The following is a 22,926-nucleotide window of genomic DNA, read 5'->3' on the forward strand; positions in this document are numbered from 1 at the left end:
ATATACATTTCAAATCAGTGGGAGTTGGCTGTCAAAAAAAGATGGTAGAACAATGGGTTAGCTATTTAGGGGAAAAAGTAAATACTAACTTTGCTCTTTACTTAAAAATAAATTAATGAATGAGAATGAAATAGCAAAAAATAATACTAGCAAAGTAATCTGTGTCCAATGCATAATGGCCTGATTGAGAGAAAAGGGTAGCTCCTGGACAAATTTCCAGAACTGTACAATGATGAAAATAGTGCATCTGAAGGCTTATGAGAGACATATTTCCAAAGTGACATTGAGCTTGCTATCCAAGTCCTTGGTGAGGCCAGTATGAGATGAGCCCTGTCTACCTTCCCCATGCTGTATCCATGCCTAAAGCGCAGACTAGCTTACAAGCAGGAGTTCAATGTTTGCCGAAGAAATAATTCTGTGTGTGCAGAAAGGTGGGGATATAGGATATCTAACAGTCATCAAGACAGGGAAGCCTCACCGCACAGTGTCCCTGGTCACATAACACATGAGAAAAGTTACTTGTTCTTTCCTGAGCCTTCATGCATGGGCTCAGTCATGGGAAAAGGCAGAGGACTTCACTAACCCTCACCAACTATCTCCTGGGGTGGCTGGAAAACAGTGTTGGGGAAGATAATGCATCAGGGTTTGGAGTCAGCAACATAGCTTAATCCTTGTCTCTGACATATGAGCAGTAAAGTCCCCTGCTTTGTGAATCTGACTGGCCGAGAAGGGGTGAAACAGGAATCCTGGCTGCTAGGCAAAATGACAGAATCTTGCCTCCTCTTGTTGGGTCCAAGAATGAGTCCAGTTGGTGGCATTTCATAGAAGCAGAGCAGGGTGGGAGAGTATTCCACTGAAAACCAGGGCCATTCAAGTCAGATAAGCAAGCAAAGCCAAGAAGCCATATAGAGCACATAGTCTGAGAATCATTAAGGGAAATTTTGGGTGGAGGAGAGAAAGGGGGAGAGTAGAGAGGAAGAGATAGAAGGACAGATAGAACAAACAAAATAGAGGAGCTGGAGTAAGATGTAGAGATGACTTTAACATACATTAGTAGTATATTATCCAGGATGACTTTGAATGTATAAAAGACAATGAGCTTTGGAATAACCACAACCAGTGTTTGAAACTGTACTATCTGAGTGAAGTTAGGTAACTTATTTATGTGAGCCTGTTTCCTTGTCTATAAATATAATGAATTAACATCATTGTACTATTGAATGATGTAACACATAAAAAACATATGACAAGTAACTTTTCTCATGAGCCATAAATGCCAATATTTGCATAAGTATTAATAATGGATAATCTTCTATATAGACCTATTAACTAGGAAAGGATAGCTGGGTGTGTCAGCCAAGCTTCAAGAGTCAGAGAAAGAATGGATTCTCCACATGGAGATGAGATTATTCAGAGGTTTTCTGATTGATTCAATGCACACTGTGTTACACAAGGGAGCTAGTAAAGCCAGAGACTATGTCTGGAGTAGCTACCCAAGTTCCTGTGGTGAAGAATGAGAGGAGCATCCGTCACAGAGGATAGTGATTTTCTCTTGTTATGCTGGCTGGTTGGTGAGCTATGAGCAGAAGAGACTGGCAGGAGAACACCGCTGGAGTTGTGCACTGTTGTGAGATGACCGAAGCCCCACACTGCTCTCTGCATCTTGGGACTCTTCTGTACATACTACTTGCTCACTACACTACCTCACCATCCCTGCCCCAACCAGCCTAGCCCCTGGCCTGTGCTGAGAAGCTGTTCTAGCTGGTGAGATCCTGGTTCTCCTTCAGAACCAATATTAGGCCCTGTGCAATATTCACAAGTTGCTGGAGCCAGATAGACGGAAAGTTTCTCTTTTTTTCCTCCAACAACTAATTTTACCATTCTATGGTGTAGTTTGAACTGGTAGTTTATCCATTATAGTGGCAATTAGCATGCTATTTTATTTTATTTTATTTTTTTAAAATATATTTTATTGATTTTTTACAGAAAGGAAGGGAGAGAGACAGAGAGTTAGAAACATCGATGAGAGAGAAACATCGATCAGCTGCCTCCCGCATACCTCCCACTGGGGATGTGCCCGCAACCAATGTACATTCCCTTGACCGGAATTGAACCCAGGACCCTTCAGTCCGCAGGCTGACGCTCCATCCACTGAGCCAAACCGGCCACGGCTAGCATGCTATTTTATAATGATCTATTTCACTGCTGTGTCCATTGCTAAACAGTGAACTATTTGAGGGCTGAGATGTTATCCTATTCGACTTAATTTCCCAGTAACTCTTGCAAAGAAAGGAGCTTTACCTCTTTTACTCCTGTGTTTACCCCTTGTAACTGCATAGCTTCATATCTTCCTCAACTTCAATATGCATACAAAAGAAGTTGCCAAGTTCCTTAATGAGCAAAGTCTTTACATTAAAAGATGCTGTACTATCCTTACATGTACATTCTTTAAACCACTTTCTCAATGTCTAAAATCAGTTGTCTGAGTCAAAACTAGTTTTGCTTTGCAGACCTAGCCATCTTGAGTTTGAGGTATGAAAGTGTGTGTGCGTGGAGGGGGTGGGGTGGGGGTTGGTCCTAGGATGTGTGTGTGTGTCTAGATTATAAGACAATGACCGCAACAATGGAAGACTTCTAGATGTCACAAAGGGTGTAGGAGGTTCTATAGAGAGTAGGGGTGAATGGTAACAGGAAGCTTTACTTAGGTCTTGATTCTACCTTGTTTTCTATAGTCCAATTTTACCAAAGGACACAGCATTGGGAATTAGTGGGAAGTAATATGGGTAGTAAGAGACAAGTGACAAATAATAGTCCATCCTAGAGTTTTTGGCCAGGGCATCATGCTGAGAATTACATGAGAAACCAATTTGAGAGACTTTTCAAAGACAAATATTTTCTCCAGCTGAAAGAATATGAGGGAGAACATTTCCACAATATATTCTTTGACATACTTAACTTGTAAACTTCTTTACAAGTTTTATTTTAGGATATAATTACTTGATTAGGAATTTCTGGTGGGTGACATAGAAAAATTAGCCTTCATGTAACTTCAGCTAACACTCACCAGCAGTAGGCAGCAGGAGATGAAGTAGTAGATGAGATCCCACAGGAGAGCAGAAAGCCAGTAGGTAAGGACATAGACCCCACTCACAAACTGGATGTGCTTGGCCTTAGTGATTCTCTCAGTCACTGTCTGGAGGCCAAAGCTAGCGACTACAACAGCCATGCCAAAAGCCAAATGTAATACTATACGGCTTCCATCTGTAGGCCTACAAAGGATGAAATAAAAATTCAAATAAATGATGAAATAAAAGTAGAAAATGATGATTTCAGTAGCTATTTTCTTGTAATGGCCAAATTACAAGGGGATATATGAAGACTCAATTCCAATAAAGGAAAATGATACGTACACTTCATGAGAAATATAAAGAGGGAGAGGCTGAGGTTTGTTGGAGACTTTAATGGAAGCACTGGGGCCAGAGAGTGACATGAAGAGGATGTTGTCTAACACTGCCAGAGATGTTGTAGCTGAATGATATGCCTCATTATTGAACAAAATTGTCAATAGTGTTTTGTTTTCCCCAACCTCAATGGAAAAGGCAATAATGGAGAAGTCATTAAACTTTTTAATTTTCAATATGTCATTTGTTACATGACCTAGAAAAAAGAAAGAAATTGGTCAGTGAGTCAACATGTAATAAACCACCTACTTCTTATATTGGAGAAGAAAGACCGAACATTTTTTTTTTCTGTTCTTCTTCCAACTTCTCATAATGGTTACTTAAAATTTTTGTCTTGATCCTCAATAATTCTACCCCATCATTACTCTCTACAATCTCACATTATACTCTACAACTTGAAAAAAAACCAGTAGGATTCCAAGATGGCTGCAGAGTAAGTGGCAGCTATACTCACTTGACACCAGCCCCAGATTTATAAATTATAGAGCAATCAGGAGTCCGGAAGATGGCGGCGATATAGGCAGACGCGTCCCAGGTCTTGTCCCGGAGCAAACAGAGTAAGCAGCTGAAACTAATAACACCCACCTCGAATTGGCGAATTTACTCAGCTGGTGAGACGGTTTGCAGCCGGGAAGGGCAGAGCTCCCCTGGAAAGGTTAAAAACCAGGGATCTGGGCAGGAAAGTTTGCCAGACCTGAGCCCAGAGGGTCGGAGGGAGACGGCATGGCAAACAGCCGCGTCTCTTGGGACAGACACAGCCCCTGACTGGGGAAAGGAGTTCCGCGGGTTTGCGGGCGCCAGGAGATTTGAGATTTGGATTTGGTGATTGCGGAAAACTGAGACTAAAGGGGGCATCCTGAGGAACTGACCGGACCATGCAGTGCCCATAAGAGAGGAGCGTTTCCCAGATCATGCAGTGCTGGTAAGAGAGGAGCTTTTCCCAGACCCATAAGAGAGGAGCGTTTCCGCGGCCAGCCGGCATTTGTTTGTTTCTTTGTTTTCACTGAACCCTGCTCATAGGACAGTTCGGATACAGACACTCACCTGTGCTGAAGAGAGGGCGAAGGTGCGGATGAGTGGAATCTGGGGAGAGGCTGAGGAGAGAGGGGGAGCCGGGGGAGGTGGCAGCGAATTGAGTGCTGAGACACCCCTGGGCCCAGGACTGGGGCAGCCATTCTCTCCAGAGGGTGGAATTCCTCCCCCAGGCAAGGAGCACAGCCACACCCAGATTCCACCCTGTATGAGATAAAGGATTAAAATAAGCTGATTAGTCCCTGGGAGTTACCAGGGTCTGGCCTATAGAGGGACTTTCAGTCCCACCAACAACACAGAGCAGGGTAACAATTAAAAAAGGATAGAGAAGCTGTATAGCCTCAGAGGCCAACCAACCCGAAAACACTGCCACCCAGAGGCTGAGCCACAAACTGACTCTTAGGTGAATACAAATTAAGGCAGACTGGATCACAAATACGGCCTGCTTTAAAATCAGGACTGTGATTTACTGCTGGAAGCCGGTCCATCCTTGCTGCTTGACACAGTCGCTGCAGGAAAGAAACATCTATGCAGCATATGTTTCAATGGACCTGGCGTATATAGCATACTGTTTTTAATATGTTTGCTCTCTTTAGCGCCATGTGTTTTAACCAAGGTCACCTCTCCGAGAAAGGTTGTTTCCCCAGGTGGGGATCTTTCCCTGAGGTTAGGGAGGGGATACAACACCTTAATTAAGTGCCAGGCGGGTAGTTAAGCTACATAATCTTTACTCCCTGGAATGGAGATAAGAAACGCCCTAACCTTTGTAATAGAAATTGAGAGGATTAAAATCGGCTGGTATAAATATGGATGTAACAAGACAATAAACATCAGATCCTCATCAGTTCCTAACCAGAACTCCAACCAGAACTTTGGCTGGAGATCCTGGCTATAGGTCCTGACTAGGCTGCTGATCAACCGAAGGCTGTCTTGGTGTCATTCCTTCTTCGCCGACTCCGTCCACACCTTTGGGGACCCCTGGACCCACTGGGATTGGACCCCAGCAATTTACAACACGGAGGAACAGTGTAACGCAGGGAAATTCAACACTCTCCTAAATACCTGGCAGGACTAAGGCGAACCAGGCTGAAGAGTAGAAGAACCGAAAGACCATCACTACTGCAAATTTTTTCTTTTTCTTTTTTTTTTCTTTTTTCGCCTTTTTACTAAGAAACCAATTTTTTTCTTTTTCTTCTTTTTCCATCACCTGATTTTACTCTTTCAATTACTACATTTTTATTTTTAACCAGTGTTATTACTGCTACCATTTTACCATTTTTTAAAGTGCCATTTTATTTTCTCTTCATTTTCTTTTGGGATTAGTGTTCTCCATTCTATTTTCATCGTTCCTTTAGCATTAATTTTCCCTATCTCAATTTCACCTCTTTGCTAAAACCCTCTTCCTCACTTTTCCCCTTTTGGTGTCCTGTTTCTCTTACCCTATTCCTGCTTTAGATTTCCCCAATTCCATCCTTTTACCCCCTGTCTAATTCCACCCTACTTATATATCCTATTTCCAATCCACTGCTCTAAATCCTTATACACCTATTCTTTATCCTTCTTCACTTTCCAAACATTTTTTTTCTCTTATCCTTCTATTGTTTTCTTGATTGTTGAATATATTGGGGTGTTTTTTTTATTTGTTTGTTTGTTTTGTTTTGTGTTTTTTCTTTTTCTTTTTTAGGACTGGTTGTGAGGTTGTTTTGCTTTTTCTTTTTATTCTTTCTTTCTGCTGGTTTTTCCCTTCCCTCCCCTCACCCCTCCCCGCCCCCGGTTATTTTTGTGCTTCTGTTTTCCCTTGCCCCTCTTGATATTATTGGTGGTTTGTAGTTTGCATTCATCTCCAGGGATCTGTTGCTGGAATTTGTTGAGATTAGTGACAGTTCTATTGGAGTTTTCTCCTCATTCAAATAGTCTCTTCCCCGCTTCTACTTCATTCTCTCTTTTTGCTCTTTTTTTTTTCTTTTTTCCCCCCCTTTTTTCCCAATTCTATTTTTGCACTCCTTTTTTGTTTGTTTTTTTCTTATTTCTCTTTTCTCTCTTTTCTCTTCTTCTCTTCTTTCTTCCTTGTCCCCTAATTCTCTTAATTAGGGTGGTCACCTTTATTTGGGGTTATTAATATCGTGAATACACTTGTGTTCAGTGCCTGGTACGTTGTGCCTTGTTGTGTTGTATTTTGTGCCTTTAAATCAACGCAGCAGATCCAAGCAACAGCAGCCCCCTGATCACTGCAGCCTCATGATCACCACACCCTCTGTCTGAGGAAGAGCAGCTGTACGTGAAGCCTCCCCCACCAGCCAGAAGAGCCACCACAGCTGTGAACAGCACCCACCAGAGGAGCTGCTGCCAACTGAGGAGCAGCTGCTACCACAACCGCCCAAGGAGCCACTGCCACCCAGGGAGCAGCCACTGAACGACTCAACATCTAGATATGTCAGTGAGATCAAACATGGGCAGGCAAAGAAACCCCCAAAGGAAAGAAAAGGAGGACTCGCCAGAAAAGCAGCTAAGTGAGACAGAGGCACGCAACATGACAGAAAAAGAATTCAGAATAAGGGTCCTAGCGTGCATAAACCGGATGGAGGAAAAAATCAACAACATATGCAAGAAGCAAGATGAAACAGATGAAAAAAATCAACTACTTATGCAAGAAGAAACAGATGAAAAAATCACTAACATATGCAAGAACCAAGAAGAAATGAAGAGCGATATAGCTGCAATAAAAAACACCATTGAAAGCATCAACAGTAGACTAGGAGAAGCGGAGGACCGAATTAGTGAATTAGAAGACAAGGAAGCAAAAAACACCCAAACTGTACTGCAATTGGAGAAAAAAATTAAAAGACAGGAGGAGAGCCTAAGGGAGCTATGGGACAATATGAAACGAAACAACATACGAATAATAGGGGTGCCAGAACAACAGAAAGAGGAACAAGGGTTAGAAAACCTACTCGAAGAAATAATATCAGAAAACTTCCCTGAGGTGGGGAAGAAAAAAGTCACACAAGCACAGAGAATCCCAAACAAGATGAACCCCAAAAGACCCACACCAAGACACATCATAATTACCATGGCAAATGTTCAGGACAAAGAGAGAATTTACAGGGTGCAAGAGAGAGACGGAAAGTTACATACAAGGGATCTCCCATTAGACTATCAAATGATTTCTCAACAGAAACACATCAGGCCAGAAAAGAATGGACAGAAATTTACAAAGTGATGCAAAGCAAAGGACCGAATCCAAGAATACTCTATCCAGCAAGGCTATCATTCAAAATTGAAGGGGAAATAAGAAGCTTCACAGACAAAAAGCATCTAAGGGAGTTTATCACCACCAAGCCAGCAATGCAAGAAATGCTAAAGGGACTGGTGTAAAAAGAAGAAATAAAAAGCTCAGAAAGAAAACAGCCACACACACAAAAAGAAATGGCTACAAACAAGTACCTTTCAATAATAACTTTAAACGTAAACAGACTAAATGCTCCAACCAAAAGACATCGAGTGACTGAATGGATAAAAAAACATGACCCATACATTTGCTGTCTACAAGAGACCCACCTCATTAGAAGGGACTCACACAGACTGAAAGTGAAGGGATGGAAAAATATCTTCCAGGCAAATGGAAAGGAAAAGAAAGCTGGGGTAGCAATACTTATATCGGACAAAATAGACCTCAAAGTGAAGGCCATAACCAGAGATAAGGAAGGCCACTTCATAATACTAAAGGGATCAATACAACAAGAAGATATAACCCTGGTAAACATTTATGCAGCCAATGCAGGAGCATCCAAATACATAAAAAACTCCTGGAAGATATCAAAGGAGAGATCGACAACAATACAATCATAGTAGGGGACTTTAATACACCACTGACATCTCTGGATAAATCCTCTAGACAAACAATCAGCAAAGAAACAGCAACCCTAAATGACTCACTTGATCAGATGGACTTAATTGACATCTTCAGAACACTTCACCCCAAAGCCACAGAATATACATTCTACTCAAGGGCTCATAAGACATATTCAAAAATAGACCACATATTGGGTCACAAACAAAGTCTCCCCAAATTCAAGAAGATTGAAATCATACCAAGCATCTTCTCAGATCACGATGGCATAATATTAGAAACGAACTACAGAAAAAACAACCCAAAATACTCAAACACTTGGAAGCTGAATAGCATGTTATTAAATATTGATTGGGTTACCAATGAGATCAAAGAAAAAATTAAAAGCATCCTGGAAACTAATGACAATGAAAACACAACAATCCAAAACCTATGGGACACAATGAAAGCAGTCCTGAGAGGGAAGTTTATAGCTCTACAGGCCTATCTCAAAAAGCAGGAAAAAATGGTAGGAAATCATATAACTCTACAACTCAAAGAATTAGAAAGAGAGCAACAAGAAAACCCCAGAATGAGCAGAAGGAAGGAGATAATAAAGATTAGAGCAGAAATAAATGACATAGAGACCAAAAAGATAATACAGAAAATCAATGAAACCAAGAGCTGGTTCTTTGAAAGGATAAACAAGATTGACAAACCTCTAGCCAGGCTCACCAAGAAGCAAAGAGAGAGGACCCAAATAAACCAAATCAGAAATGATTGAGGCGAAATAACAACATTCCCCACAGAAATACCAATGATTGTTAAAAAATACTATGGACAGCTCTACTCCAACAAACTAGACAACCTGGAGGAAATGGACAAATTCCTAGAAAAATACAACATTCCAAAACTCAATCAGGAAGAATCTAAAAATCTCAATAGGCCAATAACTATGGAGGAAATTGAAGCAGTCATCAGAAAGCTTCCAGCAAACAAAAGCCCAGGACCAGACGGCTTCACAGGGGGAGTTTTACCAAACATTCAAGGAAGAACTAAAACCTACCCTCCTCAGACTACTACAAAAAATTCAAGAGGAAGGAACACTTCCAAGCTCATTCTATGAAGCCAGCATCACCCTAATACCAAAACCAGGTAAAGACAACACAATGAAAGAGAATTACAGGCCAATATCCCTCATGAACATAGATGCCAAAATCCTCAACAAAATCTTAGCAAATCGGATCCAGCAGTACATCAGAAAGATCATACACCATGACCAAGTAGGATTTATCCCAGGAATGCAAGGATGGTACAATATCCGCAAATCAATAAACGTGATACATCACATAAACAAATTGAAAGAAAAAAACCACATGGTCATATCAATTGATGCAGAAAAAGCATTTGACAAAATCCAACACCCATTTTTGATAAAAACTCTCAGCATGGTGGGAATAGAAGGATCATACCTCAACATAATAAAAGCCATATATGACAAACCCACAGCCAACATCATACTCAATGGACAAAAACTAACACCATTTCCCCTAAGAACAGGAACAAGACAAGGATGCCCACTCTCACCACTCCTGTTCAACATAGTCCTGGAAGTATTAGCCATTGCAATTAGACAAGAAGAAGAAATAAAAGGCATCCAAATTGGAAAAGAGGAAGTAAAACTGTCCTTATTTGCAGATGACATGATATTATACATACAAAACCCTAGAGACTCCGTCAAAAAACTACTAGACTTAATACATGAATTTGGCAAAGTAGCAGGATACAAAATCAATGCCAAGAAATCTGAGGCATTTCTATACACCAATAGTGAACTTTCAGAAAGAGAGATTAGAAAAACCATCCCATTTACCATTGCACCAAAAAAATTAAGCTACCTTGGAATAAGCTTAACTAAAGAGGTAAAAGACCTCTACTCAGAAAACTACAGGACGTTGAAAAAAGAGATAGAGGAAGACATAAACAGATGGAAGAACATACCGTGTTCATGGATTGGTAGAATCAACATCATTAAAATGTCCATACTACCCAAAGCAATCTATAAATTCAATGCACTTCCCATTAAAATACCAACGGCATACTTCACAGATCTAGAACGAACTCTCCAAAAATTCATCTGGAATAAAAAAAGACCCCGAATAGCTGCAGCAATCCTGAGAAAGAACAAAGTAGGTGGGATCTCAATACCAGATATCAAACTGTATTACAAAGCCACTGTTCTCAAAACTGCCTGGTACTGGCAGAAGAACAGACATATAGATCAATGGAATAGAACAGAGAGCCCAGAAATCGGCCCGAACCAATATGCTCAATTAATATTTGACAAAGGAGGCAAGAACATACAATGGAGCCAAGATAGTCTCTTCAATAAATGGTGTTGGGAAAATTGGACAGATACATGCAAGAAACTGAAACTAGACCACCAACTTACACCATACACAAAAATAAACTCAAAATGGATAAAGGACTTAAATGTACGACAGGAAACCATAAAAATACTAGAAGAATCCAAAGGCAACAAAATCTCAGACATATGCCGAAGCAATTTCTTCACTGATACAGCTCCTAGGGCAGTTGAAACTAAAGAGAAAATGAACAAATGGGACTACATCAAAACAAAAAGCTTCTGCACAGCAAAAGAAACCACCAACAAAACAACAAGAAAACCCACTGCGTGGGAAAACATATTTGCCAACGTCATATCTGATAAGGGCCTTATCTCCAAAATTTATAGGGAACTCATACAACTTAACAAAAAGAAGATAAACAATCCAATCAAAAAATGGGCAAAGGATCTAAATAGACACCTTTCAAAAGAGGACATTCAGAAAGCCAAGAGACATATGAAAACATGCTCAAAGTCACTAATCATCTGAGAGATGCAAATCAAAACAACAATGAGGTACCATCTCACACCTGTCAGACTGGCTATCATCAACAAATCAACAAACGACAAGTGCTGGAGAGGATGTGGAGAAAAAGGAACACTTGTGCACTGCTGATGGGAATGCAGACTGGTGCAGCCACTATGGAAGACAGTATGGAGTTTCCTCAAAAAACTGGAAATGGAACTCCCATTTGACCCTATGATCCCACTTCTAGGAATATATCCCAAGAAACCAGAAACAGTAGTCAGAAAGGATATATGCACCTATATGTTCATAGCAGCACAATTCACCATAGCTAAGATCCGGAAAGAGCCTAAGTGCCCATCAGTAGATGAATGGATTAGAAAACTGTGGTACATCTACATGATGGAATACTATGCTGCTGTATAAAAGAAGGAACTCTTACAATTTGCAACGGCATGCATGGAACTGGAGAGCATTATGCTAAGTGAAATAAGCCAGTCAATGAAGGAAAAATACCACATGATCTCACTCATTCATGGATAATAGAGACCATTATAAACTTTTGAACAATAATAGATACAGAGGCAGAGCTGCCTCACACAGATTGTCAAACTGCAGCGGGAAGGCCGGGGAGGGTTGGGGGGTAGGAGAGAGGGGGGTAAGAGATCAACTGAAGGACTTGTATGCATGCATATGAGCATAACCAATAGACATAAGACACTGGGGCGTAGGGGAAGCCGGGGTATTGTCAAGGGCGGGGAAAAAAAGGACACATTTGTAATACCCTTTGTAATGCTTTAAGCAATAAAAAAAAATTAAAAAAAATAAATTATAGAGCAATCAAACTTGAATAATCAACTGAAGACTAGCTGAACTGAAGTAGTATAACCAAGGATTTACAGAAGAAGCCATAGAGAGACTGGTAAGAAGGGCAGAGACACAGAAAGGGCTGGCCCTCTCACCTATATGCAGTGGCTGAGAAGCCAGGAAGATATCTATGCTGCAAAACTACCTTGCCCCCAAGGAGCACGGGATCTCAACCTCATGCCAGGATGCTCAACCCAGAGCAACAGAGATGGGAAGAGGACCCATATAGTAGTGAAAAATCAGTGGGTATTCAATTCTCCTGGGAGAGAAGGAGTCTGCTGAAGACCCAGATGCCATCTTTCAGAGATAAGCACTCCTATTATAGCACCAGCCTAGGGAGTGCATTGTCTGGTCCTCCAATGGCTGGTGAGGACACTCTGTCATGCCCAGGTCCTGTGGAGGGGTCTACAGAATGCATCCAGCAGTGAACTTTGGGGTGCTCTTTTTCTGGGGAGGCTCTTGATGGAGACTCAGAAAATGACTGAACTGTATGACTTTGGAAAGGGGACCAGTCTCCCCGACCTCTAGCAAACAGCTGGCACTGCCCACCCTGCAACATGTCGAATCACATGGCTGACCCCGTCCTGCTAAGTTCAGTTGCACAGGGAATCAGAGGGCTGTGCAGAGCTGGGACTCTCAAAGCATGTCTCCTGGAAGGGCTTTTGTCCAGGAATCAAATGGGCGGGTGCTGGGTTGTGTGACTACATGATGGAGGAGCCACTCCTCTATCCCCTGCCATCTTAGCCTGCACTATCTTGGAAAGGGGAAAAAGAGCCTGCCCCCTCTCCAACAGGCTTGCAGGCACTACCCTCAATGGGAATACGCTCCTCCAACTCCCTGATTCCCTGCCCTGCTGAGCTCATTTCCAGGGGTTGGGGAGAAGGGAGAGCTTCTGGGAGCTAGGACATTCATAGTGTGTGTCCCTCAGAAGCTACTGACTGGAACCAGGAGGAAGGTGCTAGGCCCCCTCCTTTAGGGTGGGTTGGCATCACCCCCAACAAAAGACTCTTTATTTGTACTCCTGAGCCAGGTGCCTCCACCCAGTGAGTTTGCTCCTGCAGAGGGGACAGCAGGTTGCATCCAACCTGAACCTGCAAGAAGTTCCTTCTGGGAAAGCTGAAGTTGGAGACGGGCAGAAGCTGAGTGGTTAGTGTCTGGAATAAGGTCCACATTCCTCTCATTGATGCCTCACCAAATAACCTCCAATAAGGGCCCTCTAGCCCCATCTCCTGTACACAGTTGCTCTGTCCTACTGAGCTCACAACCTGTGAAGAGTCTGTGGCTCACAGCTACCCTGGGGTCATCCTACAGTCTTAATTCAAAAGGCTCTGGAGAAAGACTAGGCAACCTCTGGGTGAGGGGGAGAAGCTTACAGGTGAAGCTCAGAGAGCATCAGATCTTTACAGATCTGCCTCCAACTCTAAGCTGGAGGAAGTCAACCCTTGTACACAGAGGCCCAGTAGATGGAGCCACAGTGAACAGTGTGGTATCTCCAGACAGGTAGCCCAAGGCCAGGTACCCACAACATCTGACATAAACCTCTACCTGAACCCCACCCAAATGGACCCCAAACCAACAAAACTAGTGATGGGCTTCAGACCACATCAAGTTCAACCCAATTTACTATACAAGTTGCAAAACCAAAGGAAGATTGAGGCAGGTGCCAGATCGTTCTGGGAGCAACACAGCCTTGAAGGGCAGTAACTCGTGCACAGGGATTGAGGTTTATCCTTATAGTCAGCCAGTCTGAGGGGCTAACCACACCCACGAAAGGGCCGAAAGCATTACAAGCTCAACTACAAGAGAAGGGTACACATAACCACAGTGCTCGGGTGATCTCAAAGATTGTGCCAGCTGAGCCCAAAGCCATCCTAACAAGTTTGAGAGTCATAGAAGATCTACCTAATACACAGACACAAAATGGGGAGACACAGAAATATGCTTCAAATGAAAGATCAAGAGAAATACTCCTAAAATAATTACATAAAATGAAAGTAACCAAATTACCAGATGAAAAATTTAAAACAATGGTTATACAGTGGGAAAATGGTGGCAGAGTAGGTGAAAGCAACACACCTTCACCCTGCACCAAACTTGAGTTAGAGCTATAAAATGTAGAGCAATTAACCCGAATGAACAACAGAAGGACACTTGAACAAGAACATCATATCCAAAGTTGAAATAAAGAAGCTACATAGAGACTGGTAAGAACGGTAGAGACGCAGAAACAGTGGATCCCTGCACTCAAGGGCTGTGGCTGTGAAGCTAGAGAAATACTGTGGATGCCAAAGCCCCCCTTGGAGGAGAGTGGGGTCTCAATCCCAGCTGGGACCTCCAACCCAGAAGACCAGGGCCAGGAAGAAGAGCCTGCATAACATTTGACAGCAAAAATAAATGGGGATTTTGTCCACTGAAAAGAGGAGGCAGTCTGCTTGAATCCCTGGTGACCTCCTTCACGGCTAATGCACAAGGACTCGCTTTTGGACACTCACCCAGAGCTCTGGTAAGGGAAAGAGACTCGGGGCATATGAAAGTCATAAAGAGAAGATCTGAGTGGCATAGCTCTGGATATCTGGAAGGTGACTTTGGAGGTCCCAGTCCTGAGCCAAATCCCACACTGCCCTTGGGTACCATCTCCCAGGTTCCAGCATTTCTTGCAGCACCAGTCAGAAAAAGTGCACTAATCCTGTTCTCCAAATACTGGTTACACCATCCTGCCAAGCTCAAGTCCCACACAGAAAACTGTTGGCTGTACCCAAGGGGGATCTGAGGTGCATTCTTTTTCTGAAGAAACTATGGGTAGTCTCAGATAAGCACTGAACCGAGTGGCTTGGGAATAGATGGAGGGCAGCAGCGGACCTGGGGGGAAGCACACACTGCAAGCCTCCCTTCAGCATCTCTGGTGGGGCACCACAAAGCTAGATGGCGAGAGGCTAGCTCCCCTCACTAGGGATGGCCAAGGAGGGCCTGCACCACCCCCAACAAAGGCCTGTCTGTATTTGACTCCCCAAATTTGCTGGTGCTGCTGGCCAAGTGCAGTCCCACAGGGGGAAGGAAGTGCAAATCAAAACTGGGACATCTGGAGTCACATATGAAGAACCATATCTGACATGAAGAATACACTGGAGGGGCTCAGCCTGTGTGGCTTGGTGGTTGAGCATTGACCTATGTACCAGGAGGTCACGGTTCGATTCCTGGTTAGGGCACATGCCTGGGTTTCGGGCTTGATCCCCCATGTGGGACATGCAGTAGGCAGCCAATCAATGATTCTCTCACCATTGATGTTTCTACTTCTCTCTCCCTCTCCCTTCTTCTTCAAAATCAATAAAAATATATTTAAAAAGAATACACTGGAGGGGAGAACCAAGATGGTGGTGTAGTTAAATGCCTGTACTCACCAACTCCCACAACCACATTGAAATTACAACTAAAATACAGAACAACCATCATTAATAACTGCCTGAAAGTCAGCTGAATGGAAATCTTACAACCAGAGAAGTATAAGAAAGCACCTTGAGACTGGTAGGAGGAGGGGAGGCACTGAACGGGCTGGTCTGACACCCATGAGTGCCATTTTTTTAATTGGGAGGGAGATCGTCACTGAGGAGGCAATCTCCCTCCATGAGAAGTAAAAGGTCCTAGCCCCACACCAAACCCCCAACTCAGGCTCCCAGAGCTGGGAAAAGCAGTCCCTATAACTACAGGCTGTAAAAACCAGGCCAGATTGTGGCCGAGGGACAGGAAGACTACTGGAATCCCAGGTGTTCTTAAATGACAGGTGCACACACTTACACAGTCCCACTTTCTTCGAGCTCTAGCATCAGGTGATCCAGACACATATGGGGAGGAACTGGATTGTCTGGCATTGGGGCAGAAATTTGGGGGTAGCTTTCTCCCAGATGAGGGTGCTCACAGGGGTCATTGTTCCTGTGCTGGGACCTCCATTATCCCAGGGCTGACTGGTAGCCATATTTGAGTCTCCATAAGCCTGAAGAACACTGTTTGCTCAGCCCTGGGGATTCCCTAAGACCCTGGCCCATCCAATTTGCAGCCCCACCCAAGATTTTTGTGGCTGCTTTTCCATATGAATGACCTGTCTTAACTTAGGCTTTTTTGCTAAAAATCTCTCAATTTACCATACACTGGTGACAGTGTGCCCCAAACCTATCAATGAAAGGCCCAAGACCCAACTAGCACAAGCCTATCTTGCTTCACAGCTAGGCCTCACCTGGGCACCTCTAAGCCCAATACAAATAGCAAGTAGCACTTGTCTGCAGATCCCGCTGTAGCTCCCAATGGGTGGCCATGGGCATTGGCTGACTTTGTACCTCCTTGGTACCACTTGGCCCTAGAGCCAGTGCACCTGGTAGAAAGCTTCAGATCATACCAGGTTATAACTCTACACATCCACAAGCGACACACTCAAGAGGTAGACTCAGTGAACAACCAAAAGCCCCACTGGAGCAAGTCTTACTCCATAAGGGTGTTTCCTGCATAGTAGCTCTCCCACTGTCCTCACAGCCAATTTTCCTGGAGGTCAATTCCTCCCAGTTACACCAACAGTAATCAAGTCTCAATTACAAGACTGTGCACACAGCCCACACAGGGGCACACCTAGAGTGCCCAGCTCAGATGACTGGGGAGGCTGAGCCACTTGGCTCTACAGGACACCTATTACACAATGCCGCTCTACCAATTCCAAGAGACATAGCAGCTCTATCTAATACATAGAAACAAACACAGGGAAGCAGCCAAAATGTGGAGACAAAAAACACACAATACCAACAACAACAACAACAACAACAACAAAAAACATGTCAGAAATGAAAGCAAGCAAACTACTGGACACAGAATTCAAAACCATTATTATAAGGTTACTCAAGGATCTTCATGAGACTTTCAAGGATCTTAGTGAGAATGTCAAAGACACTAAAAGGACCAGTCAGAAATTAAGCAATTAATTATTTCACTAACTGAAATAAAGAATAATTTATAGGTATTCAATAGTAGAGTAGAGGATTCAGAGAATCAAATCAATGATTTGGAATATGAGGGTGCAAAAAACACCCAATCAGAAGAGCAAAAAGAAAAAGAATCCAAAAATATGAAGATAGTGTAAGCCGCCTCTGGGAGAACTTTCCATTATGGGTGTTCCAGAAGGAGATGAGAGAGAGAAAAATATTGAAAACCTATTTGAAGAAATAATGTCAGAAAACATCCCCTAGAAAAATGTTAGTCTAGGAAAAACCAAGATGGCAGCATAAGTAAACACCGGAGATTGCTGCTTAGCAGAACCCTTCAAGAATACAACTAAAAGACGGAACGGATATCATTCAGAACCACAGGAAGGCTGGCTGAGTGGAAATTCTACAACTAGAAGGAAAGAGAAAAGCATACCGAGACTCAGAGGAGGTGTGGTGCGAAAGTAAAGTACAGAGGTATGGAGGCGCACTCAGAGAGGGCTGGCAGCTGAGGACACAGTTGTCTTTTTCAATTGGTAGAAAGTCTCAAGCTCTGAGCTCCAGTTCCAGGTGAGTCTCTGGAGACCCAGACTCATATAGGAGAAATTGGACTGTCTGGCATCGGTCGGACCTCGAGGGCAGCTTTCTCTCAGAGGTGCTTGCAGCGATTGCTGGGACACTGAGAAGCGGGGCTTCTCAGGGCAGCCATAGCTGCTTGCTCCACCTGTTGATCCCCTTGGACCCCCACCCCACCCAAGCTGTGTGCCAGCGTTTGCATATGAAAGGCCTGCCCCTTTGCAATCTGAAAATTACCTAACAAACTGCAACTGGTTCAAGGCCCCATGGCAACTTGCATTGCTTCACAACTGAGCTCCTGCTGGGTAGCCTCAGGAAGAGGCTAGATTAGCACCTCCTTAGAGATCCAGGAGCCATTATACCCAGTGGTCAGAGTGGGACCATCCAGATTGTAGCTCCTCAGATCCATAAAGGAAACACTCAGGGGGCAGACTCAGTGAGCACCAAAGCCCCACTGAAGCAAGTCTTGCCTGGAGGGGTGTCTCCAGCACAGAAGTTCTCCCACTGCAGACACAGCTGATTCTCACAGCCAATTGGCCTGGAGGTCAATCCCTCCCAGTGATACCTACAACAATCAAGGCTTAACTACAACAAGACTGTGCACAAAGCCCACAAGGGGGTGCACCAAGAGTGTTCACCTCAGGTAATTGGGGAGGCTGAGCCACTGGGCCCTATAGGACACCTAGCACAGAAAGCCACTCTATCAACACAGGGAAGCATAAAAAATGCGGAGACAAAGAAACAGGACACAAATGACAGAAATGGAGGAAAGCAAACTACTGGATAAAGAGTTCAAAACCACACTTTTAAGGTTGTTCAAGAACTTTCTAGAAACCACTGATAAATTTAGTAAGACTCTCAAAAAGTCTGGTGAGACCGCCGATAAATGTGGTGAGACCCTCAAGAAATCTAATGAGACCCTCGAGGTTATGAAAAAGGACCAACTAGAAATTAAGCATACACTGACTGAAATAAAGGATATTATTCAGAGTTCCAACAGAAGACTAGAGGATTGCAAGAATCAAGTCAACAATTTGAAATACAAAGAAGCAAAAAACACCCAACTGGAAAAGCAAAAACAAAAAAGAATCCAAAAATATGAAGATAGTGTAAGGAGCCTCTGGGACAGCTTCAAGTGTACCAACATCCGAATTATAGGGGTGCCAGAAGAGAGAGAGAGCAAGATATTGAAAACCTATTTGAAGAAATAATGACAGTGACTTTCCTACCTGATGAAAGAAATAGACTTACAAGTCCAGGAAGTTCAGAGAACCCCAAACAAAAGGAATCCAAAGAGGACCACACCAAGACACATCATAATTAAAATGCCAAGAACAAAAGACAAAGAGAGACTCTTAAAAGCAGCAAGAGAAAGAAAGTCAGTTACCTACAAGGGAGTACCCATACAACTGTCAGCTGATTTCTCAACAGAAACTTTGCAGGCCAGAAGGGAGTGGCAAGAAATATTCAAAGTGATGAATGCCAAGAACCTACAACCAAGATTACTTTATCCAGAAAAGCTATCATTCAGAATTGAAGGTCAGATAAAGAGCTTCACAGATAAGGAAAAGCTAAAGGAGTTCATCACCACCAAACCAGTATTAAATGAAATGATGAAAGGTATTCTTTAAGAAGAGGAGGAAGAAGAAAAAGGTAACGATACAAATTATGAACAACAAATACACATCTATCAACAAGTGAATCTAAAAATCAGGTGAATAAATAATCTGATGAACAGAATAAACTGGTGAATATAATAGAATCAGGGGCATAGAAAGGGAGTGGACTGACTATTCTTGGGAGAGGGGAAGGGGTGTGGGGTGAGGGAAGAGACTGGCAAAAATCATGCACCTATGGATGAGGACAGTGGGTGGGGGGTGAGGGCGGAGGGTGGGGTGGGAACCGGGTGGAGAGAAGCTATGGGGGAAAAAAAGAGGAACAAGTGTAATAATCTGAACAATAAAGATTTAATTAAAACAAATCCCCTATCTGGTGAAAGAAATATACTTACAAGTCCAGGAAGCGCAGAGAGTCCCAAAGAAGAGAAACCCAAAGAGGCCTACATCCTAATTAAAATGCCAAAGGTTAAAGACAAAGAGAGAAACTTAAAAGCAGGAAGAGAAAAGCAGTCAGTTACCTACAAGGGAGTGCCCATCTGATATCAGCTGATTTCTCAACAGAAACGTTGCAGGCCAGAAAAAGTGGCAAGAAATATTCAAAGTGATGAAAAGCAAGAACCTATAACCAAGATTACCCAGCAAAGCTCTCATTTAGAATTTTGGGTCAGATAAAGAACTTCACAAACAAAAAAAAGCTAACAAAGTTCATCACCACCAAATCAGTATTATAGGAAATGTTGAAGGGTATTCTTTAAGAAGAGGAAGATGATGATGATTATGAAAAATAAGAAGAAGAAAAAGAAGAAGAAATAAAGTGGCAACAAATATATATCTATTAACAATTGAATCTAAAAATCAAAACAAATGAACCAGAAATCTAATGAACAAAATAAACTGGTTAATAAAATAGAGTCAATGGCATGCAACAGACTGATGAATCTCAGAGGGAAGGGAGGGGTGGGAAGAGATTAACCAAGATCTTACCTATGGACACAGACAGGAGAGTGGTGAAGGCTTGGGGTGGTACAGGAACTGGGGGTGGGGGCTGGGAGGAGGTAGGGGGACATCTGTAATACTCTCAACAATAAAGATTAAAAAACATATTCAATGCATTTTTATTAGTAATATGTCTGAGCAAAATAAAGTGTAAAACTATATATATATATATATATATATATATATATATATATATATATATATAAAAGAGAATACATTGGAAGGAATTAAAGTAGGTTGGAGGAAGTGGAGGCTCAAATCAGCAATTTGAAAGACCAGGTGAAAAAAACCACTCAGACAGAGCAATAAAAAGAAAAGAAAAAGAAAAAAGAAGGATAGTAGTTTAAGGGAACTCTGGGACAACATGAAATGTAACAACTTCTACATCATAAGGGTAACAGAAGGAGAAGAAAGTGAGCAAGGAACAGAGAACCTATTTGAAAAAATAATCATAGAAGGCTTCCCTAACCTGCTGAAAGAAAAAGTTACACAAATTCAGGAAGCACAGAGTTCTAATCAAGAGGAACCCCAAGAGACCCACATCAAGACACATCATAATTAAAATGGTCAAAGTTAATGCAAAGAGAGAATCCTAAAGGCAGCAAGAGAGAAAAAGAGAGTTAATTACCTACAAGGGAGCCACCATAAGGCTGTTGGATGATTTCTCAAAAGAAAATTTGCAGTCCAGGAGTGACTGGCATGAAGGATTTAAAGTAATGAAAAGCAAGAACCTGCAAATAAGACTCCTCTATCCAGCAAGGTTATAATTTAAAATGGAAGGTGAAATAAAAAGCTTCCCAGACAAAAGAAGGCTAAAGGAATTCAGTAGCACTGAACCAGCATTCCAATAAATGCTGAAAGGACTGCTTTAAGAAGAAGAAGAAATAGAGAAAGGAACATAGACATAAAGAAAAAATGGTATTAAATAAGTACATATCAATAATAATCTTAAATTTAAATGGATTAAAGGCTATAGTCAAAAGACATAGGGTAGCTGAATGGAAAAATAAACATGACCCATATATATACTGTTTACCAGAGAACTACTGCAGAACAAAAGATTCACACAGGCTGAAAGTGAAGGGATGGAAAAAAAATTCATGCAAATGGAAACAAAACAAAAAACTGGGGTGTCAATAACTTCTGACAAAATAGACTTCAAAACAAAGACCATAAAATAGACAAAGAAGGTCACTACATAATATTAAAGGGAATGATTCAACAAGAGGTTATAACCCTATAAACATATACATCAAATAAAAAAGTACTTAAATATATAAAACCATTCTTGGTGGAGTTTAAGGGGTGCAATTGGTGTGTTACTATTGTAACACAGTCATAGTAGGGGAATTTAACAGTCATCACTGGATAGATTTTCTAGACAAAAAGTCAACAAGGAATCAGAGACTTTAAATGATACACTAGATCTAATGAGTTGATTACATTTTATACCGAAGTTGCAGAATATACATTCTTCTCAAGTGAACATGTAACAATCTCAAAGATAGAACAGATGTTAGGACACAAAATAAATCTTTATATGTTCTGGAAGATTGAAATCATGTCAAGCATTTTCTCAGATCACAATGACATGAAATTAGAAATCAACTATAATGAAAATATCCCCCAAAATTCAAACACCTAGAAGTTAAATAGCATGTTAGTAAGCAATGAGTGGGTTACCAAAGAAATCAAGGAAGAAATAAAAAAAACTTCCTGTAAACAAATGAAGATGAACATCCAACAACCCAAAATCTATGGGACACAGCTAAAGCAGTCCCAAGAAGAAAGTAGTGCTACAGGCCTAACTCAAGAAACAATATAAAGCTCTAATAAACTATCTAATACTACAGCTGAAAGAATTAGAAAGAGAACAGCAAGAAAAGCAGGGAGGATGTAGAAGGAAGGAAATTGTAAAGATCAGAGCAGCAATAAATGACATAGAGAGTTAAAAAATACAAGAGATACAGGAAACCAAGAGCTGGTTCTTTGAAAAGATAAATAAGATTGATTAACCTTTAACCAGACTCACCAAGAAACCAAAGAGAGAGGACCCAAATAAACAAAATCAGAAATGAAAGAGGGAAGGATCCCAACATGGCGGGGAGGCTGTGAGGGGTGACCAGGCCAGCAGGGAGGGGGCAGTTGGGGGCGACCTGGCTGGCAGTGGGGGGCAGTTAGGGGAGACCAGGCTGGCAGGGGGGACAGTTAGGGGCAATCAGGCTTGCACAAAGAGGCAGTGAGGGGTGATCGGGCAGGCAGGCAGGTGAGTGATTATGAGCCAGTGGTCTAGGATTGTGAGAGGGATGTCTGACTGCTGGTCAGACAGTTGACATCCACTGAGGGGTCCCAGATTGGAGAGGGTGCAGGCTGGGCTGAGGGGACCCCCCCTGCCCCCTGTGCATGAATTTCATGCATTGGGCCTCTAGTATATAGATAATATTATAATTTCTTTCTATGGTGTTAGATGGTACTAGATTTATTGGGATGATCACTTTGTAAGTTATATCAATGTCTGGGTTTCTGTGCACCTGAAACTATACTGTACCTCAACTCTAATAGAAAAATAAAAATATTAAAATAAAAATAAAATGAAAAAAATCAATAAAACTGTATGAACAATATAAAAATAAATGAAATGAAAGAGGCATTATAACAACTGACACCCAGAAATATAAAGGATTGTAAGAAAATACTATGAACAACTATATG

At 42.1% G+C, this 22,926-nt stretch overlaps 1 protein-coding gene across 1 annotated transcript in view; it reads right to left on the minus strand.

Moving 5' to 3' along the window:
- LOC139009403 (phospholipid-transporting ATPase ABCA3-like) overlaps positions 1-22,926 on the minus strand; it is a 383,929-nt gene that overhangs the window by 58,128 nt on the left and 302,875 nt on the right. Inside the window, exons 19-20 of the mRNA XM_070413702.1 lie at positions 3,411-3,657; positions 3,065-3,269 (exon numbers count right to left, since the gene is read on the minus strand). Coding sequence (XP_070269803.1) covers positions 3,065-3,269; positions 3,411-3,657 — 452 coding nt within the window. The remainder of the gene's footprint in view (positions 1-3,064; positions 3,270-3,410; positions 3,658-22,926) is intronic.

This window comes from Myotis yumanensis, unplaced genomic scaffold (genome assembly GCF_028538775.1).
Source record: "Myotis yumanensis isolate MYYU_CA2020_CCGP unplaced genomic scaffold, mMyoYum1.0.hap1 SCAF_4, whole genome shotgun sequence".
NCBI classification, from domain to species: domain Eukaryota; kingdom Metazoa; phylum Chordata; class Mammalia; order Chiroptera; family Vespertilionidae; genus Myotis; species Myotis yumanensis.